Consider the following 19,240-nt stretch of genomic DNA (forward strand, 5'->3'; position numbering starts at 1 on the left):
AGTAAGAGTGTTCTGTATAGGTCAATGAAAGAAGGCTTTCCAAGAAAACCCCTCCATACCATTCCGATACGTTGATCTTTATTTGTATCATTTAAGATCATAATTTCAGAACAGAATGTTTGAAACTCTACAAAACACTGTAACCATTCAGTTGAAGTTGGGGTAAGACATTCAACGTGATAGAAAAAGATATACAAGTCAATTTAACATTATAAATTGGACAGCACATATATCTTGCATATTTGACCCATTATGGAACTCAAATCAAACAAAAACCGAGCTGTTGAGAATCTTTTCTCAGAAAGTTGACAGTACATTAAATCCTGGCTCCCAAACATTCTCCATCAGTACCTGAATAAGAAACCTTGGCGACTGAAGCCCCATACAGCCGCTTATATAGAATAGAAACTACAAAAATTACAAGGACATTCAATTGAAGACTAACTAGACAACCTATAACAAAAAAAACAAATAAGTTATATTGGTATAGTCAAATAGATATGGAGTGTTTGGAAATGTGTGCGGTAACACTGGAAGAAGTGCATGATCCTATTGCCAGCATACGCAACTACTGTAATATAGAAAACAATAGCCACTATTTACCCTAATCTCAATCTCTTGCCACACAGTAAGCAGCTAACAACAAGGATTGTTAGCTCGCTCACTAAGCACTAGCAGGTACATTAAACATAGACATCGCAAGTCTTCAATAGCTAACAAAAAAAACATTGGAATACAGGAAAACAACCAAATCCCAAGGGCAAATTAATGTAGAGGCATGGTTTATCAAAATCACCACTAATTCACTAAATGTGTTGCTATTATGATTTAATAACAAGCCTAGTATGAATTGTTTTACATTAGGCTTGGTTATATTGTCCTCTGTTCCTCGGGCCATTAAAAAGCAGCCTAATTAACATTGTTGTCAGCAATCTTACTTTTCACTCTGTAAAGTACTGCCCTTATAATAAACAGTCGTGTAGGGCTCTAGGCTTTTCCCTTGTCCTTAGTGACCTTCGTCTTTTACATGGTGGTGAGGTGGGAGGAGAGGGGATGGGAGAGGAGGGGAGCTGTGTCTCTGGGTTATGGGCTGTGGGTTCATCAACAGGTGTGTCAGACTTCTCCGTTCCATCCTCCTCCCCTTTCCTCTCCTCCGTTCCATCCTTCTCTTTCCTCTCCTCCGTTCCATCCTTCTTCTCTTTCCTCTCCTCCGTTCCATCCTTCTCCTCCGATCCAGCCTTCTCCTTTTTCCTCTCCTCCATTCCATCCTTCTCCTCCTTCCTCTCCTCCGTTCCATCCTCCTCCCCTTTCCTCTCCTCCGTTCCATCCTCCTCCCCTTTCCTCTCCTCCGTTCCATCCTTCTCCTCTTTCCTCTCCTCCGTTCCATCCTTCTCCTCCGATCCATCCTTCTCCTCCGATCCATCCTTCTCCTCCGATCCATCCTTCTGCTCTTTCCTCTCCTCCGATCCACCCTCATCTGCTTTTCTTTCCTCTGTTGCTCCATCCTTTTCGCCACCCTCTAGCTCCTCCTCTACACAGTCTCCTTCCATGTTCCTCTCATCTGCTTTCTCCGCCAAATCACAACTGGCTGGGTTCCCTCCATTCAACCTCAAGTCGAGCACACAGCCTGGGGTGCCCCCATCCCATCTCAAGTCCAGCCCCACATCTGGCTCAATCTTCCTCTTCAATGCTGTCAGCGGGCTGTACGAACAGAAGTCTGAGCTCTGTGTTCCACTGTCAGCCTCTAGAAACAGTGGTTCCTGCTTTATCTGGACTAAGCCCCGAAGCATTTTGGAGTGCAAAGAGCTGACTGACTCGATTTTCAGCTGATTCACTGGATCCACTTTGGCAGTGTTCTTCGGTTTGACGGTCAGGAGCTGTGGTGTTGACGGGACTCCCGGCTTTGTTGCCTTCTTCATTTGAGACTGAGCTGTTCCATCATCTCTGCTGTCATTTTGCCTGTCTTCATCTCCACTCCCTTCTCCATTTCCCCCATTCTGAGCCATAGCCTCCATTTTAGAATCCTCCCCTGGCTCCCTCTTACTCTGAAAGACTATCCCCTTTTTATCACCTGTTAAACTTGTGAATACTTCTTCCTCAGTCTCCTCTGCAAACCCAGGGTCTCTCGGTTCAGTCTTGACTACAAGGTTAGCAGGAGGAGTGGAGCAAGTCGACTTGTTAGACAGATCAAGAGGTAGTATATTAGCAGGCTCCTGTTCGTAGTCAACTGTCTTTAAAGCCAAATCCAGCGGGGCATCAGAGGAGTAGCGCCGGTTTGCCCCTGCAATGAGACTCAGACCCGGCTCAGAGGTGAACCTGGACTGGCACAGCACCGGAGGAGGGGCCCCTGGATTTGGTGCTGGGTTGAATACCTTCCACTGGGGCTGTGTGCCTGAGAGGGCTGGAAGCTGGGGGGTGGAGGATGGGCCAGAGAGGCCAGAGGCCAGAGGGGTGTTGGCAGGGACAAACATGACCAAGGACACCCCAGGAGGCGGCTGTTTGTCCAGGCTGAGCTTCCACAGCCCCTTAGTGGGTTGGTCAGGGCTCACAACGCGGACAGTAGTGTTGTTATGAACTCCCATAGTGACTCTGGCAGGGGCAGAGCCTGGCATTCTCATCAAAGTAGGAAGTGGTGCTGACACTTGTCTCTCTGGTTTCTTCACAGGAGCAGGGAGATGCCTTGGAGCGAGCTGGGGTAGGGGTTTGGAAGGAGCAGCAGGGGGGTCTTTCCGTGGTTTCTTTGGAACCATCTGCACAAAGAGAGAGTTACAACAGTGAACAGAGAGCTACTTGTACCCTTCTCTATCCAATCCAACTTAAACTAAAATAATATGAAAATACTTTTATTCCAAAGAGCCATATACAGTGACAAACATATATCAGTGTATTTCAACAGTCCTTAGGGGGGTAACCCATACTCACCACAGGAGGGGGTTTGCGTCCACAGTCCTTGAGGTGGCTCTCGTAACCCTGCTGGTGAGGGAAGCCCAGGCCACAGTTCTTACACAGACAGGGCCTCGACCCTGCGTGGCCCCCCATGTGTGACATCAGCATCAAGGCCGAGCGGAAGCCCTTGCCGCACTCGGAGCAGGTCATCACCCTCTGGTGGGCCCCGGCGTGATTCTTCAGCTCGTCAGCTGTGGAGAAGGCCTGGCCACACTCCATACAGCGGATCTCATCCCCCTTGGTCCCCTGCTGGCCCCAGCAGCCCGTCTCCCTCTTGTGCCTCTGGAAGTCGTTGTGGCTCTGGAAGACGCCCAGGCATGCCACGCAGTGGAGCCGCTCCGGCTCACACTCGTGCTTACGATAGAGCCTGGCCAGGCGGAAATGTGCGCGGCACTGGATGCAGGTGTAAGGCAGCAGGCCCAGGTGGGAGAAGCTGTGCTTGAGGAGGGCATTCTTGCGGCTGAAGTTCATGGGGCAGTCGGTGCAGCGATAGCTGCGGACACAGCCCCGCTCCTTGTGGCGCCGGAGAGAGCGGCGCAGGCGGAAGCGGCGGCAGCACTGCAGACACACGTGGTCCGCCAGCTCGCGCTTGTGCTCCTCCAGGTGCTCCTCACACTTGGTCAGGCAGGTGAAGATGCGCTTGCATGCGTCACACTCATAGAACTCCTTCTCAAAGTGGGACTTGGCTAGGTGGTCCTTCAAACCCTGCTCAGAATCGAAGCCCTTCAGGCAAACACGGCAGCGGAGCTGTACGGGTGGGACTGACGTCTGGGGCTGGGCGTGCGTCCGCAGGTGGGAGCGGTAGTTGGCCAGCTGACAGAAGCGCTTGCCACACTCGGCACAGCAGTAGGGGCGTGCCCCTGTGTGCAGGTTCATGTGCTCCTGGAGCTGGAAGCTGGAGGAAAGGACGAGGTCACAGACGCTACAGCGGTGTTCGCCTGAACCTCCAGGCTCTGCTTCTGAAAGGTAGAGGGGGAATGAGGTTAAAGGTCCAGCACAGTCAAAACGTTTTCAGGAAATGTATGATATTTGGATGAAACCAGATCAAACTAGGATACCTAAAGTATTAAGAATGACTGTTGCTTCTTCATTGATAAAAGTTTGATCATAAAATTACTGGTCCCCTCCCCAATGTCAAACACCAGGATTCAAGAGGTGGGAATATTAAGGGCATTTGTGACATCACAAAATCTAAAATTTGAATACACCAATGGTATTGTCATATTCTCTTACCTCGTTTAAATAAGTACCGCCTTGTAACCAACAATTGCAGAAGGGTGTTCGCAGAGGGGCGTGGTTTACATAGCTAGGTAACTACTCTACTGGTGCCAAAATTTGACTATACTGTATTTGCTGACACAGTGCAATTAGAGGTTTCCCCTATTCATCTAAGGCAAAGATACTTAGAGGTTTCTGCTTTCTTCTGTGTCTTGTATTAGCTAGTAGCTGGCTAGCTAGGTCTTCAGCCAGCATGAAACAAAGAACGGGGGAAGGGTTGCAAAGAACTCAGACGCAGTTGTCATGTCATTACATCAAGAGACATGCCAAATGGAAGATTAACACAAGCTTCTTGACATTGATAGCAGAGGTGTGGACTGGAGTCACATGCTGTACAGCTAGCTATAGGATCGATGCAGAGCAAACACGCAGCTCCAAAAATGTTTGGTGATCAAGAATATTAACTGTTTACTTTGCCAGCTCAGCAGCAATGGGGCTTCAAGCAACTAGCATAGGCCTACTGGTCTCTTGGTATGTCAATATTGCTTGAAATTAATAATTTACTTGCATTTGGAATTTGTTGTTCAAATTAAAAATTACATAATCAAAATATGTTAGAGACAAAATAATGAACAGGGCTGTCTGGTAGCCTCAAGAAATAGACAAAGACTTGTAGTTGAACAAGTCATTGCATGCATAGATTTTTTTTATCTTGACGTGCGACTCGACTAGCTCTTAGAACGCACGACTTGGACTGGACCCAACCGTTCTACATGGGACTCAACTTGAGAATCGGACCTTGTGACTTGAGACTTGCAACACGAATAATAATGACTTGGTTCCACCTCTGACTGACAGTCATGACATATGAACATTGTCTGGTAGTCAATATACAGAGTGTACAAAACATTAATATTGAGTTGCACCCATTTTGCCCTCAGAACAGCCTCAATTCGTCGGGGCATGGACTCTACAAGTTGTCGAAATGGTTCCAATGGGATGCAGGCCCATGTTGAATCCAATGCTTCCCACAGTTGTGTCAAGTTGGTTGGATGCCCTTTGGGTGGTGGACCATTCTTGATACACAGGGGATACTGTTGAGCGTAACAAACTCAGCAGCGTTGCAGTTCTTGACACAAACCGGTGCGCCTGGGACCTACCCCGTTGTAAAGGCACTTAAATCTTTTGTCGTCTCGCCTATTCAACCTCAATGGCACACATAGAAAATCCATGTCTCAATTGGCCAGTGGAGTAAAAGAAAACGCATAATTATCAGTTCCATTTAGTCAGCATATAAAACAGTTTGGCCAGGCCAAATATATACACATTCCTTTTTTCTTGAAACATTAATATCTCATCGCCTATTGAAACCTGGGCTTCCTACTTTAATCGTAACATTACTAACTTTTACTTGCGTTGAAAAATATTTGTCAGAACTTTGTCAGAATTTCCTTGACTGCCTGCTAGGGAAGAGTGGGGGAAATGTTTGGAAAGTTGCACGCTCACTATTAGTATGGAGAGACCATGGGAAATTGTAAAAGCCTTATATATATATATATATTGTATACATGTTTGCACAGTGGGGAACCTATTGGACCTTCAGTGTGTTACAGGCTTTTGATGCTGAAAGGACAGCAACTGTAATACCGGCACATGTAGTGGAGTGCACTTTTTGTAAAACACAAAAGGGCGAGTAGTGTAGTGGAGGCTATACGCAAGTATAAACCCTATACCCACTTTTCTTTCAGTGGGCATTGTCGATCCTCACTTCTTAATCCCCACTTATACGTATCAAAGCAATGTAGTGGAGGTGTACGACTTAACAATTAAGCAGTATAATAAAAAAATCATGTAAAGTAGCCAACACAAATCACAAAGCATGTGGAATATATTCAAATGCACGCTACTCAGAGTCTAGTTTCAGCAGAATATCATCTGCAGGCAGCAAAAGCACGCAGCTCTCAACTGGTTGTGGCATGGAGCAGCTCTCAACTGGTTGTGGCATGGAGCAGCTCTCAACTGGTTGTGGCATGGAGCAGCTCTCAACTGGTTGTGGCATGGAGCAGCTCTCAACTGGTTGTGGCATGGAGCAGCTCTCAACTGGTTGTGGCATGGAGCAGCTCTCAACTGGTTGTGGCATGGAGCAGCTCTCAACTGGTTGTGGCATGGAGCAGCTCACAGAAGAATGACATCGGTAGCCGGTAGTGTTGGTAGGAAAGAAGGTTAAACTTACCTACCAATAAATAAAATGGAAAATGGGTATGCAAATAAGGTATTGAAAAAGGTTTGGTCCGAAGTCTTGGTTAGTAGGCTATTAGTGATGAAACTGGCTCATGAGGACCGCCACAGGAAAGGAAGACCCAGAGTTACCTCTGCTGCCGAGGATAAGTTCATTAGAGTTACCAGCCTCCGAAATTGCAGCCCAAATAAATGTTTCACAGAGTTCAAGTAGCAGACACATCAACAGCAACTGTTCAGAGGAGACTGTATAAATCAGGCCTTCATGGTCGAATTGCTGCAAAGAAACCACTACTAAAGGACACCAATAAGAAGAAGAGACTTGCTTGGGACAAGAAACACGAACAATGGACATTAGACCGGTGGAAATCTGTCCAAATTTGTCAGACGCAGAGTAGGTGAACGGATGAACTCCGCATGTGTGGTTCCCACCGTGAAGCATGGAGGAGGTGTGATGGTGCTTTGCTGGTGACACTGTCAGTGATTTATTTAGATTTGAAGGCACACTTAACCAGCATGGCTAACACAGCATTCTGCAGCGATACGCCATCCCATTTGGTTTGTGCTTAGTGGGACTATCATTTGTTTTTCAACAGGACAATGACCCAACACACCTACAGGCTGTGTAAGGGCTATTTGACCAATAAGGATAGTGATGGAGTGCTGCATCAGATGACCTGGCCTCCACAATCACCCAACCTCAACCCAATTTAGATGGTCTGGGATGAGTTGGACTGCAGAGTGAAGGAAAAGCAGCGAACAAGTGCTCAGCATATGTGGGAACTCCTTCAAGACTGTTGGAAAAGCATTCCAGGTGAAGCTGGTTGAGAGAATGTCAAGGGTGTGAAAAGCTGTCATGGCAAAGGGTGGCTACTTTAAATAATCTAAAATATATTTTGAGTTGTTGAACACTTTTTTGGTTACTAAACTCAGCAAAAAAGGAAAAGTCTCTTTTTCAGGACCCGGTCTTTCAAAGATAATTCGTAAAAATCTAAATAACTTCACAGATCTTCATTGTAAAGGGTTTAAACACTGTTTCCCATGCTTGTTCAATGAACCATAAACAATTCATGAACATGCAACTATGGAACGGTCGTTAAGACAGACGGTAGGCAATTAAGGACACAGTTATGAAAACTTAGGACACTAAAGAGGCCTTTCTAATGACTCTGAAAAAAAAAAAAAAAAAGATGCCCAGGGTCCCTGCTTCATCTGCGTGAACGTGCCTTAGGCATGCCACAAGGAGGCACGAGGACTGCAGATGTGGCCAGGGCAATAAATTGCAATGTCTGTACTGTGAGATGCCTAAGACAGCGCTACAGGGAGACAGGACGGACAGCTGATTGTCCTCACAGAGGCAGACCACGTGTAACAACACCTGCACAGGATCGGTACATCCGAACATCACACCTGCAGGACAGATACAGGATGGCAACAACGACTGCCCGAGTTACACCAGGAACGCACAATCCCTCCATCAGTGTTCAGACTGTCCGCAATAGGCTGAGAGAGGCTGGACTGAGGGCTTGTAGGCCTGTTGTAAGGCAGGTCCTCACTAAACCTCACCGGCAACAACGTCGCCTATGGACACAAACCCACCGTCTCTGGACCAGACAGGACTGGCAAAAAGTGCTCTTCACTGACGAGTCGTGTTTTTTTTTTTTTTGCAAGACAGGAATGTCAGTGTTCTGCCATGGCCAGCGAAGAGCCCAGATCTCAATCCCATTGAGCATGTCTGGGACCTGTTGGATCGGAGGGTGAGGGCTAGGGCCATTCCCCCCAGAAATGTCTGGGAACTTGCAGGTGCCTTGGTGGAAGAGTGGGGTAACATCTCACAGCAAGAACTGGCAAATCTGGTGCAGTCCATGAGGAGGAGATGCACTGCAGTACTTAATGCAGCTGGTGGCCACACCAGATACTGACTGTTACTTTTGATTTTGACCACCCCTTTGTTTAGGGACACATTATTCAATTTCTGTTAGTCACGTGTCTGTGGAACTTGTTCAGTTTATGTCTCAGTTGTTGAATCTTGTTATGTTCATACACATATTTACACATGTTAAGTTTGCTGAAAATAAACACAGTTGACAGTGAGAGGACGTTTCTTTTTTTGCTGAGTTTACATGATTCCATGTGTTATTTCATAGTTTTCATGTCTTCACTATTATTCTAGAATGTAGAAAATAGTAAAAATGCTAAAAAAAAACTTGAATGAGGAGGTGAGTCCAAACTTTTGACTGGTAATGTCTCTGTGTGTTGGTGTACACACACACACGAGTCTCTTCGGAAAGTATTCATATTAAAAAATATATATAAATCTACACACACGCACAACACCCCATAATGACAAAGCAAAAACAGGTTTAGACATTTCTGCTAATTTATTTAAAACATTTAAAACACAATTACATAACTATTCAGACTCTTTACTCAGTACTTTGTTGAAACACCTTTGGCAGTAATTACAGCATGTGTCTTCTTGTGTATGACGCTACAAGCTTTGCACACATATATTTGGGGAGTTTCTCCCATTCTTCTCTGCAGATCCTCTCAAGCTCTGTCAGGTTGGATGAGGAGCGATGCTGCACAGCTATTTTCAGGTCTCTCCAGAGATGTTCGATCGGGTTCAAGTCCGGGCTCTGGCTGGGCCACTCAAGGACATTCAGAGACTTGTCCCGCAACCCCTCCTGCATTGTCTGGGCTGTGTGCCTATGGTCATTGTCCTGTTGGAAGGTGAATCTTCACCCCAGTCTGAGGTCCTGAAGCAGGTTTTCACTCAGGATCGCTCTGTACTTTGCTCCGTTCATCTTCCCTTGATACTGACTATTCTCTAAGTTCCTGCCGCTGAAAAACATCCCCACAGCATGCTGCTGCCACCACCATGCTTCATCGTAGGAATGGTGCCAGGTTTCCTCTAGATGTGATGCTTGGCGTTCAGGTCAAAGAGTTCAATCTTGATTTTATCAGACCAGAGATTCATATTTCTCATGGTCTGTGAGTCTTCAGGTGCCTTTTGGCAAACTCCAAGCAGACTGTCATGTGCCTTTTACTGAGGAGTGGCTTCCGTCTGACCACTCTACCATAAAGGACTAATTGATGGAGCGCTGCAGAGATGGTTGTCCTTCTGGGACCTTCAATGCTGCAGAATGTTTTGGTACCCTTCCCCAGATCTGTGCCTCGACACAATCCTGTCTCAGAGCACTATGTACAATTCCTTCGACCTCATGGCTTGGTTTTTGCTCTTACATGCACTGTCAATTGTGGCACCTGACACAGACAGGTGTGTGCCTTTCCAAATCATGTCCAATCAATAAAAAATTTACCACAGGTCGACTCCAATCACGTTGTAGAAACATCAAGGATGATCAATGGAAAGAGAATGCACCCGAGCTCAATTGAGACTCATAGCAAACGGTCTGAATAGTTATGTAAATAAGGTATTTCATTTTTATTTATAAATTTGCTAAAATTTCTACAAACCTGTTTTTGGCTTTGCCATTATGGGGTATTGTGTAGATTGCTGATCATTTTTATTTACTTAATCCATTTTAGAATAAGGCTGCATTGTAACAAAATGTGGAAAAAGGGAAGGGTTCTGAATAATTACAAAAGCATACATACAGTGCATTCGGAAAGTATTCAGACCCCTTCCACTTTTCCACATTTTGTTACAGCCTTATTCAGTTAATTTTGTATACATTAGCAAAAGATTATAAAAAACTGTTTTTGCATTGTCATTATGGAGTAGTGTGTGTAGATTGATGAGGGAAAAAACGATTTAAATCTATGTTAGAATAAGGCTGTAAGATAACAAAATGTGGAAAAAGTCAAGGGGTCTGAATGCTTTACAAATGCACTGTATACAGTGCCTTCAAAAAGCATTCACACCCCTCAACTATTTACACATTTTGTTACGTTACAGCCTGAATTAAAAATGTATTCCATTTAGATTTTGTGTCACTGATCTACACACGGTACCCCATAATGTCAAAGTGGAATTATGTTTTTATAGATGTTTAAAAGTTAATAAAAAATGAAAATCTGAAACGTCTTGAGTCAATCAGTATTCAACCCTTTTGTTATGGCAAGATCAGGAGTACAAATGTGCTTAACATGTCACATAATAAGTTGCATGGACTCACATGATTTTTAAAAGACTGCCCCATCTCTGTACCCCACACATACAACTATCTGTAAGGCCCCTCAGTCGAGTTGTGAATTTCAAGCACAGATCCAACCAAAGACCAGTCAGTAGATAAAAAAAATAAAATAATAATTCCCAGGGATATGTGACTCGTGATGACAGCTTGAGCATGTTGCAGTTAATAATTACATTTTGGATGGTGTATCAATACATCCAGTCACTACAAAGATACAGGCGCCCTTACTAACTCAGTTGCCGGAGAGGAAGGAAACCGCTCAGGGATTTCACCAGGAGGCCAATGGTGATTTTAAAACAGTGTTTAATGGCTGTGATAGGAGATAAATGAGGATGTATCAACAACGTTGCAGTACTCCACAATACTAACATAAAGCCATGGATTACAGGCAACATCCGCACTGAGCTAAAGGCTAGAGCTGCCGCTTTCAAGGAGCGGGACTCTAACCAGGAAGCTTATAAGAAATCCCGCTATGCCCTCTGACGAACCATCAAACAAGCAAAGCGTCAATACAGGACTAAGATAGAATCGTACTACACCGGCTCTGACGCTTGTCGGATGTGGCAGTGCTTGGAAACCATTACAGACTACAAAGGGAAGCACAGCCGAGAGCTGCCCAGTGACACGAGCCTACCAGACGAGCTAAACTACTTCTAAGCTCACTTCGAGGCAAATAACACTGAAACATGCATGATAGCACCAGCTGTTCCAGAAGACTGTGTGATCACACTCTCTGCAGCCGATGTGAGAAAGACCTCTAAACAGGTCAACATTCACAAGGGCCAGATGGATTACCAGGACCTGTACTGCGAGCATGCGCTGACCAACTGTCAAGTGTCTTCACTGACATTTTCAACCTCTCCCTGTCGGAGTCTGTAACACCAACGTGTTTTAAGCAGAACACCATAGTGCCTGTGCCCAAGAACACTAAGGTAACCTGCCTAAATGACTACCGACCCGTAGCACTCACACCTGCAGCCATAAAGTGCTTTGAAAGACAGGTCATGGCTCACATCAACACCATAATACCAGAAATCCTAGACCCACTAGAATTTGCATACCGCCCCAACAGATCCACAGATGATGCAATTTCTATTGCACTCCACACTGCCCTTTCCCACCTAGACAAAAGGAACACCTACAGTGGGGAAAACAAGTATTTGATACACTGCCGATTTTGCAGGTTTTCCTACTTACAAAGCATGTAGAGGTCTGTAATTTTTATCATAGGTACACTTCAACTGTGAGAGACGGAATCTAAAACAAAAATTCAGAGAATCACATTGTATGATTTTTAAATAATTAATTTGCATTTTATTGCATGACGTAAGTATTTGATACATCAGAAAAGCAGAACTTAATATTTGGTACAGAAACCTTTGTTTGCAATTACAGAAATCATATGTTTCCTGTAGTTCTTGACCAGGTTTGCACACACTGCAGCAGGGATTTTGGCACACTCCTCCATACAGACCTTCTCCAGATCCTTCAGGTTTCGGGGCTGTCGCTGTGCAATACAGACTTTCAGCTCCCTCCAAAGATTTTCTATTGGGTTCAGGTCTAGAGACTGGCTAGGCCACTCCAGGACCTTGAGATGCTTCTTACGGAGCCACTCCTTAGTTGCCCTGGCTGTGTGATTCGGGTCGTTGTCATGCTGGAAGACCCAGCCACGCCCCATCTTCAATGCTCTTACTGAGGGAAGGAGGTTGTTGGCCAAGATCTCGCGATACATGGCCCCATCCATCCTCCCCTCAATACGGTGCAGTCGTCCTGTCCCCTTTGCAGAAAAGCATCCCCAAAGAATGATAATTCCACCTCCATGCTTCACGGTTGGGATGGTGTTCATGGGGTTGTACTCATCCTTCTTCTTCCTCCAAACACGGCGAGTGGAGTTTAGATCAAAAAGCTCTATTTTTGTCTCATCAGACCACATGACCTTCTCCCATTCCTCCTCTGGATTTCCAGATGGTCATTGGCAAACTTCAGACGGACCTGGACATGCGCTGGCTTGAGCAGGGGGACCTTGCGTGCGCTGCAGGATTTGAATCCATGACGGCGTAGTGTGTTACTAATGGTTTTCTTTGAGACTGTGGTCCCAGCTCACTTCAGGTCATTGATCAGGTCCTGCCGTGTAGTTCTGGGCTGATCCCTCACCTTCCTCATGATCATTGATGCCCCACGAGGTGAGATCTTGCATGGAGCCCCAGACCGAGGGTGATTAACCGTCATCTTGAACTTCTTCCAATTTCGAATAATTGTGCCAACAGTTGTTGCCTTCTCACCAAGCTGCTTGCCTATTGTCCTGTAGCCCTTCCCAGCCTTGGGCAGGTCTACAATTTTATCCCTGATGTCCTTACACAGCTCTCTGGTCTTGGCCATTGTGGAGAGGTTGGAGTCTGTTTGATTGAGTGTGTGGACAGGTGTCTTTTATACAGGTAACGAGTTCAAATAGGTGCAGTTAATACAGGTAATGAGTGGACAACAGGAGGGCTTCTTAAAGAAAAACTGGTCTGTGAGAGCCGGAATTCTTACTGGTTGGTAGGTGATCAAATATTTATGTCATGCAATAAAATGCAAATTAATTACTTAAAAATCATACAATGTGATTTTCTGGATTTTTGTTTTATATTCCATCTCGCACAGTTGAAGTGTACCTATGATAAAAAAATTACAGACCTCTACATGCATTGTAAGTAGGAAAACCTGCAAAATCGGCAGTGTATTAAATACTTGTTCTCCCCACTGTATGTGAGAATGCTATTAATTGACTACAGACAGCGTTCAACACCATAGTGCCCTCAAAGCTAATCAATAAGCTAAAGACTATGGGACTAAACACTTCCCTCTGCAACTAGATTCTGGATTTCCTGACGGGCCGCCCCCAGGTGGTAAGGGTAGGTAACAACACATCCGCCATGCTGATCCTCAACACAGGATCCCCTCAGGGGTGCTTGCTCAGCCCCCTGCTGTACTCCCTGTTCACTCATGACTGCACAGCCAGGCACGACTCCAACACCATCATTAAGTTTGCCAATGACACAACAGTGGTAGGCCTGACCTATAGGCTGTCTCGCCGACAACAATGAAACAACCTATAGGGAGGAGGTCAGAGACCTGGCCGTGTGGTGCCAGGACAACAGCCTCTCCCTCAACGTGATCAAGACCAAAGAGATGATTGTGGACTACAGGAAAAAGAGTACCGAGCACGCCCCCATTCTCATCAACGGGGCTGCAGTGGAGCAGGTTGAGAGCGTCAAGCTCCTTAGTGTCCACATCACCAACAAGCTAACATGGTCGAAGCACACCAAGACAGTCGTGAAGCGGGCACGACAAAACCTATTCCCCCTCAGGAGACTGAAAAGATTTGGCATGGGACCTCAGATCCTCAAAAGTTTCTACAGCTGCACCATCGAGAGAATCCTGACTGGTTGCATCACTGCCTGGTTTGGCAACTGCTCGGCCTCCGACAGCAAGGCACTACAGAGGGTAGTGCGAACGGCCCAGTACATCACTGGGACCAAGCTTCCTGCTATCCAGAACTTCTATACCAGGCGGTGTCAGAGGAAAACCCTAAAAATTGTAAAAGACTCCAGCCACCCTAGTCAGACTCTTTTCTCTGCTACCGCACGGCAAGCGGTACGGGAGCACCAAGTCTAGGTTCAAGAGGCTTCTAAACAGCTTCTACCCCCAAGCCATAAGGACTTCTGAACATCTAGTCAAATGGCTACCCAGACTTTTGCATTGTTACCCCCCTCCTCTCTTTTACACCGCTGCTACTCTGTTGTTATCATCTATGCATAGTCACTTTAATAACTCTACCTACATGTACAGTCGTGGCCAAAAGTTTTGAGAATGACACAAATTTTAATTTTCACAGTCTGCTGCCTCAGTTTGTATGATGGCAATTTGCATATACTCCAGAATGTTATGAAGAGTGATCAGATGAATTGCAATGAATTCCCAAGTCCCTCTTTGCCATGCAAATTAACTGAATCCCCAAAAAACATTTCCACTGCATTTCAGCCCTGCCACAAAAGGACCAGCTGACATCATGTCAGTGATTCTCTCGTTAACACAGGTGTGAGTGTTGATGAGGACAAGGCTGGAGATCACTCTGTCATGCTGATTGAGTTTGAATAACAGACTAGAAGCTTCAAAAGGAGGGTGGTGCTTGGAATCATTGTTCTTCCTCTGTCAGCCATGGTTACCTGCAAGGAAACACGTGCCATCATCATTGCTTTGCACAAAAAGGGCTTCACAGGCAAGGATATTGCTACCAGTAAGATTGCACCTAAATCAACCATTTATCGGATCAAGGAGAGCGGTTCAATTGTTGTGAAGAAGGGCGCACAAGAAAGTCCAGCAAGCGCCAGGACCGTCTCCTAAAGTTGATTCAGCTGCGGGATCAGGGCAACACCAGTACAGAGATTGCTCAGGAATGGCAGCAGGCAGGTGTTAGGGCATCTGCACACACAGTGAGGTGAAGACTTTTGGAGGATGGCCTGGTGTCAAGAAGGGCAGCAAGAAGGGCAGCAAAGAAGCCACCTCTCTCCAGGAAAAACATCAGGGACAGACTGATATTCTGCAAAAGGTAAATAGATTGGACTGCTGAGAACTGGGGTAAAGTCATTTTCTCTGATGAATCCCCTTTCCAATTGTTTGGGGCATCTGGAAAAAAACTTGTCCGGAGAAGACAAGGTGAGCGCTACCATCAGTCCTGTGTCATGCCAACAGTAAAGCATCCTGAGACCATTCATGTGTGGGGTTGCTTCTCAGCCAAGGGAGTAGGCTCACTCACAATTTTGCCTAAGAACACAGCCATGAATAAAGAATAGTACCAACACATCCTCTGAGAGCAACTTCTCCCAACCATCCAGGAACAGTTTGGTGACGAACAATGCCTTTTCCAGCATGATGGAGCACCTTGCCATGAGGCAAAAGTGATAACTAAGTGGCTCGGGAAACAAAACATCGATATTTTGTGTCCATGGCCAGGAAACTCCCCAGACCTTAATCCCATTGAGAACTTGTGGTCAATCCTCAAGAGGCGGGTGGACAAACAAAACCCCACAAATTCTGACAAACTCCAAGCATTGATTATGCAAGAATGGGCTGACATCAGTCAGGATGTGGCCCAGAAGTTAATTGACAGCATGCCAGGGCGGATTGCAGAGGTCTTCATCAACTTCATGTAATTGTCAATAAAAGTCTGACACTTATGAAATGCTTGTAATTATACTTCAGTATTCCATAGTAACATCTGACAAAAATATTGAAAGACACTGAAGCAGCAAACTTTGTGGAAATTAATATTTGTGTCATTCACAAAACTTTTGGCCACGACTGTACATATTACCTCAACTAACCGGTGCCCCGCACATTGACTCTGTACCGGTACCCCCCTGCACAGTATATAGTCTCACTATTGTTATTTTACTGCTGCTCTTTAATTACTTGTTACTTTTAATTCTTATCCATATTTTTTAAAACTGCATTGATGGTTAGGGGCTCGCAAGTAAGCGTTTCACTGTAAGGTCTGCTGTATTTGGCGCATGTGACTAATAAAATTTTATTTGATAAATGACAGTGAAAAGAACGAAGCCTGTACAGAATACAGGCTTCCTGTTTGCAATAAGGCACTTAAGTAATACTGCAAAAAATTTGGCTAAGAAATGTTATTTTTTTTATCTCAATACAAAGCGTTATGTTTGGGGAAAATCCAACACTTAACTGAGTACCACTCTTCACATTTTCAAGCATGGTGGTGGCTGCATCATGCTATGGGTATGCTTGTCAACGGAAAGGACTGGGGACGGTATTTTTTTTAGATAAAAAGAAACGGAATAGAGCTAAGCACAGGCATATTTCCTAGAGGAATACATGGTTCAGTTTACTTTCCAACAGACACTGGAAGACAAATTCATCCTCCAGTTGGACAATTACCTAAAACTCAAGGCCAAATACACACGAGTTGCTTACCAAAACAACATTGAATGTTCTTGGGTGGCCTAGTTACAGTTTTGACCTAAAACCGTCTTGAAAATCAATGGCAAGACTTGAAAATGGCTGTCTAGCAATGATCAACAACCAATTTGACACAGAATATTTTTTTTAAGAATAAATGGGCAAATATTGTACAATCCAGGTGTGCAATGCTCTTAGAGACAAAGCTCTTTAATCCCTGCCAAAGGTGACTAACATGTATTGACTCAGGGGGTTGAATACATATCTAATCAAGATAGTGTTTTATTTTCCATCAAACATTTTTGACAAAAAATTACAATGAAATCCATTTTAATCCCACTTTGTAATACAACAAAATGAGGAAAAAGTCAAGGGGTATGAATATTTTCTGAAAGTACTATATGTAATGAAAAGTACCCAGACCTCCCCTGTAAAGTGAACTGAAATTGAAACTGAAATTGTCCAAGAAGAACTAGCTAGCTCACCTGATAAACAGTGCTGACAATTCGTTTTGGGCTAGCTAGCTAAATCATACAGCCAACATTTTTTTCGATATGGATGCTGTTACATAACCAAACAGTTGGATAATTTTTTGGTGTGAAACCATTATGTGATGTATGACAGAATTGAATGTTGCATGCAATTTCAATGTTGTTTTAGTTGCTTTTAGCATCAGCGAATTTGCTTGAGATAATCTCACTGCAAACATGTTGCTTGACATCAGTGTTTAAAAAAAACTTTACTCAAGGTGAGCTCCTCACCTCACTCAGCCTACTAGCTCCCCGCTCACTCAGTCTGCATTTTCAGACTTCCTGGTAGTTTGACACATTTTTAGCATTTTTAACCAGGGAAAAAATATTACAGTTGATGTTTTAGTCACTCAAAAGGCTATTTTCCAATGGAATCAGAATGACTGTTTGGGAGCTTTAACAAACAACATGAATAGGAAATAAGCATAGACGTGCACATTAACGTATGTGAACTTACAACTGTTTTAAGCTAAAAAAAAAAATTTGACAATAAGGCTAAAAAATGTTGTGACAATAAGGTATTATGATTTGAGAGCTGTAGCCTACCTGGGTCCAGTTCCTCCTCCTCCTCTTCCTCTTCATCATCATCCTCATTCTCAGAAACCTCACTGTCATCTGTTTCCTCAGAATCCTCCTCTAAACTCTTTGCAACTTCTGCTACTTTCTCTTTCGGTCCTTGCACTTTCCCATCACCGAAAACACCTTTCCCTCCTATTTTTTCACCAGGTTCTTCTTCCTCAGCTTTATCAGTGACCGTCCTTCCTAGCTTCCCTGTGTTTACAGGTTTTGGAGTGGTCTGAAACATTGCAGTCTGGTCTGCCAGTGGCAGCTCAAAATCATTCTCAATGGTTCTTAAGTGTTCAACAGGGGGAGTGGAAGTAGCTGGTACAGTAGTCAACACAGTACCAGCTTCAACACGAGACACAGATATTAGGACAGTTTTAGTTATTTTGGGGTTTTGGTGAAGGCTATTGCTTTGACCACTTGCTAAACTCTTGGGTAGCAATATGGGACTAACAGGCCGTGAAGTGTGTGGCACTGCCACGGGTTTGTGTGTAGAAGGAGGGGGTGGGCAGAGTATTGTCAGTGTCTCAGGGGGCCCAGAGGGATTTGGGGTTACTGTAATGTGAGGGCCAGTCTGTGAGGCAACCTGTTGAACTGTAGAAGCAGTCTGTGAGTCTACAGAAACCAGCTGATCTACACCGACCAGTTCTGTGTCCACAGCTGTGGGGGTGAGTGCAGCAGGAGGCAGCGAGGAACTGGGGGTTTGGAGGTTAGCCAGGGATCCAGGGGAGATATTGTTAGAGGCCGAAGGCGATGGTGTCTCCTTCACACAGGTTGTTTCTCTGGGCTGCAAGATGTCAGGGAACCCTAGTTCTGTCAGCTGGATATCGATGGTGAAGTCTGACATGGTACCTGTGAGACAAACACAATCCATTGATATAATTCTCTAATGCGACCATTTCAGGATCAGGACAAAAGCCATCAGAATTATGTACAGTAAGACCAGACCATAATACAATTCGTGTCACTAAAAGTAACTGTCATTACAAAACAAAATGTTGAATGCTTTTATGCTAATGTTGGCAGAAAACGTCAGAAAACAGCTAAGACAATGTATGTTTGACACTGATTCTGAAATATAGAAAAAGTAACTAGCCATATTCAAGCAAGTGCAGTGAGCGAGCTGAATACATGAACGCACTGACTGTGACGACAACATTCACCATATTAACTTTGACTTGTAGCTAGCTAACGGTAGCTAGTCACTTAGCAAACCTAATTAAAATCATAAGCGCAAAAATGCCCAACGTCAATAAAAACTACCTAACTATTATAACCATTGACAGAATAAGCAGGTAAATTATGACGACATATGGACTTCCGCAGATCACCTCAGTTCTGATTGCAACAGTGAAGATGGCTAATTTTCAGATGCTCCACCTGGACAGAAACACCTTGTGGCCATGGAGGCATGCGCTCTTCACTGTCCGAAAAATATCCAGAAACTATCTTATGTGACTGATCTGTGATACTGTATAACGCTTGTTGCACAATGTTACTATCTAGCCTAAATACTGATTAAAACGTATGTTTAATTTATTTTGTAACACACAATTTGTTGTAATTGAATCACTCACAAACCGCGACCGATCTGCTTCCGTCTTCTACAACAGTGGGACA

At 44.6% G+C, this 19,240-nt stretch overlaps 1 protein-coding gene across 1 annotated transcript; it reads right to left on the reverse strand.

The window, feature by feature from the left end:
- Positions 1-56: 56 nt before the first annotated feature.
- On the reverse strand, positions 57-19,240 carry LOC129857251 (uncharacterized). Its single transcript, XM_055925302.1, has 4 exons — positions 19,198-19,240; positions 17,603-18,472; positions 2,923-3,905; positions 57-2,750 (listed from the first exon to the last, which is right to left on the reverse strand). Exons 2-4 carry the CDS (start codon positions 18,465-18,467, stop codon positions 963-965), a joined length of 3,636 nt encoding a protein of 1,211 aa, XP_055781277.1. The 5' UTR covers positions 18,468-18,472; positions 19,198-19,240; the 3' UTR covers positions 57-962.

The sequence above is a fragment of the Salvelinus fontinalis genome, chromosome 6, assembly GCF_029448725.1.
Source record: "Salvelinus fontinalis isolate EN_2023a chromosome 6, ASM2944872v1, whole genome shotgun sequence".
NCBI classification, from domain to species: Eukaryota; Metazoa; Chordata; class Actinopteri; order Salmoniformes; family Salmonidae; genus Salvelinus; species Salvelinus fontinalis.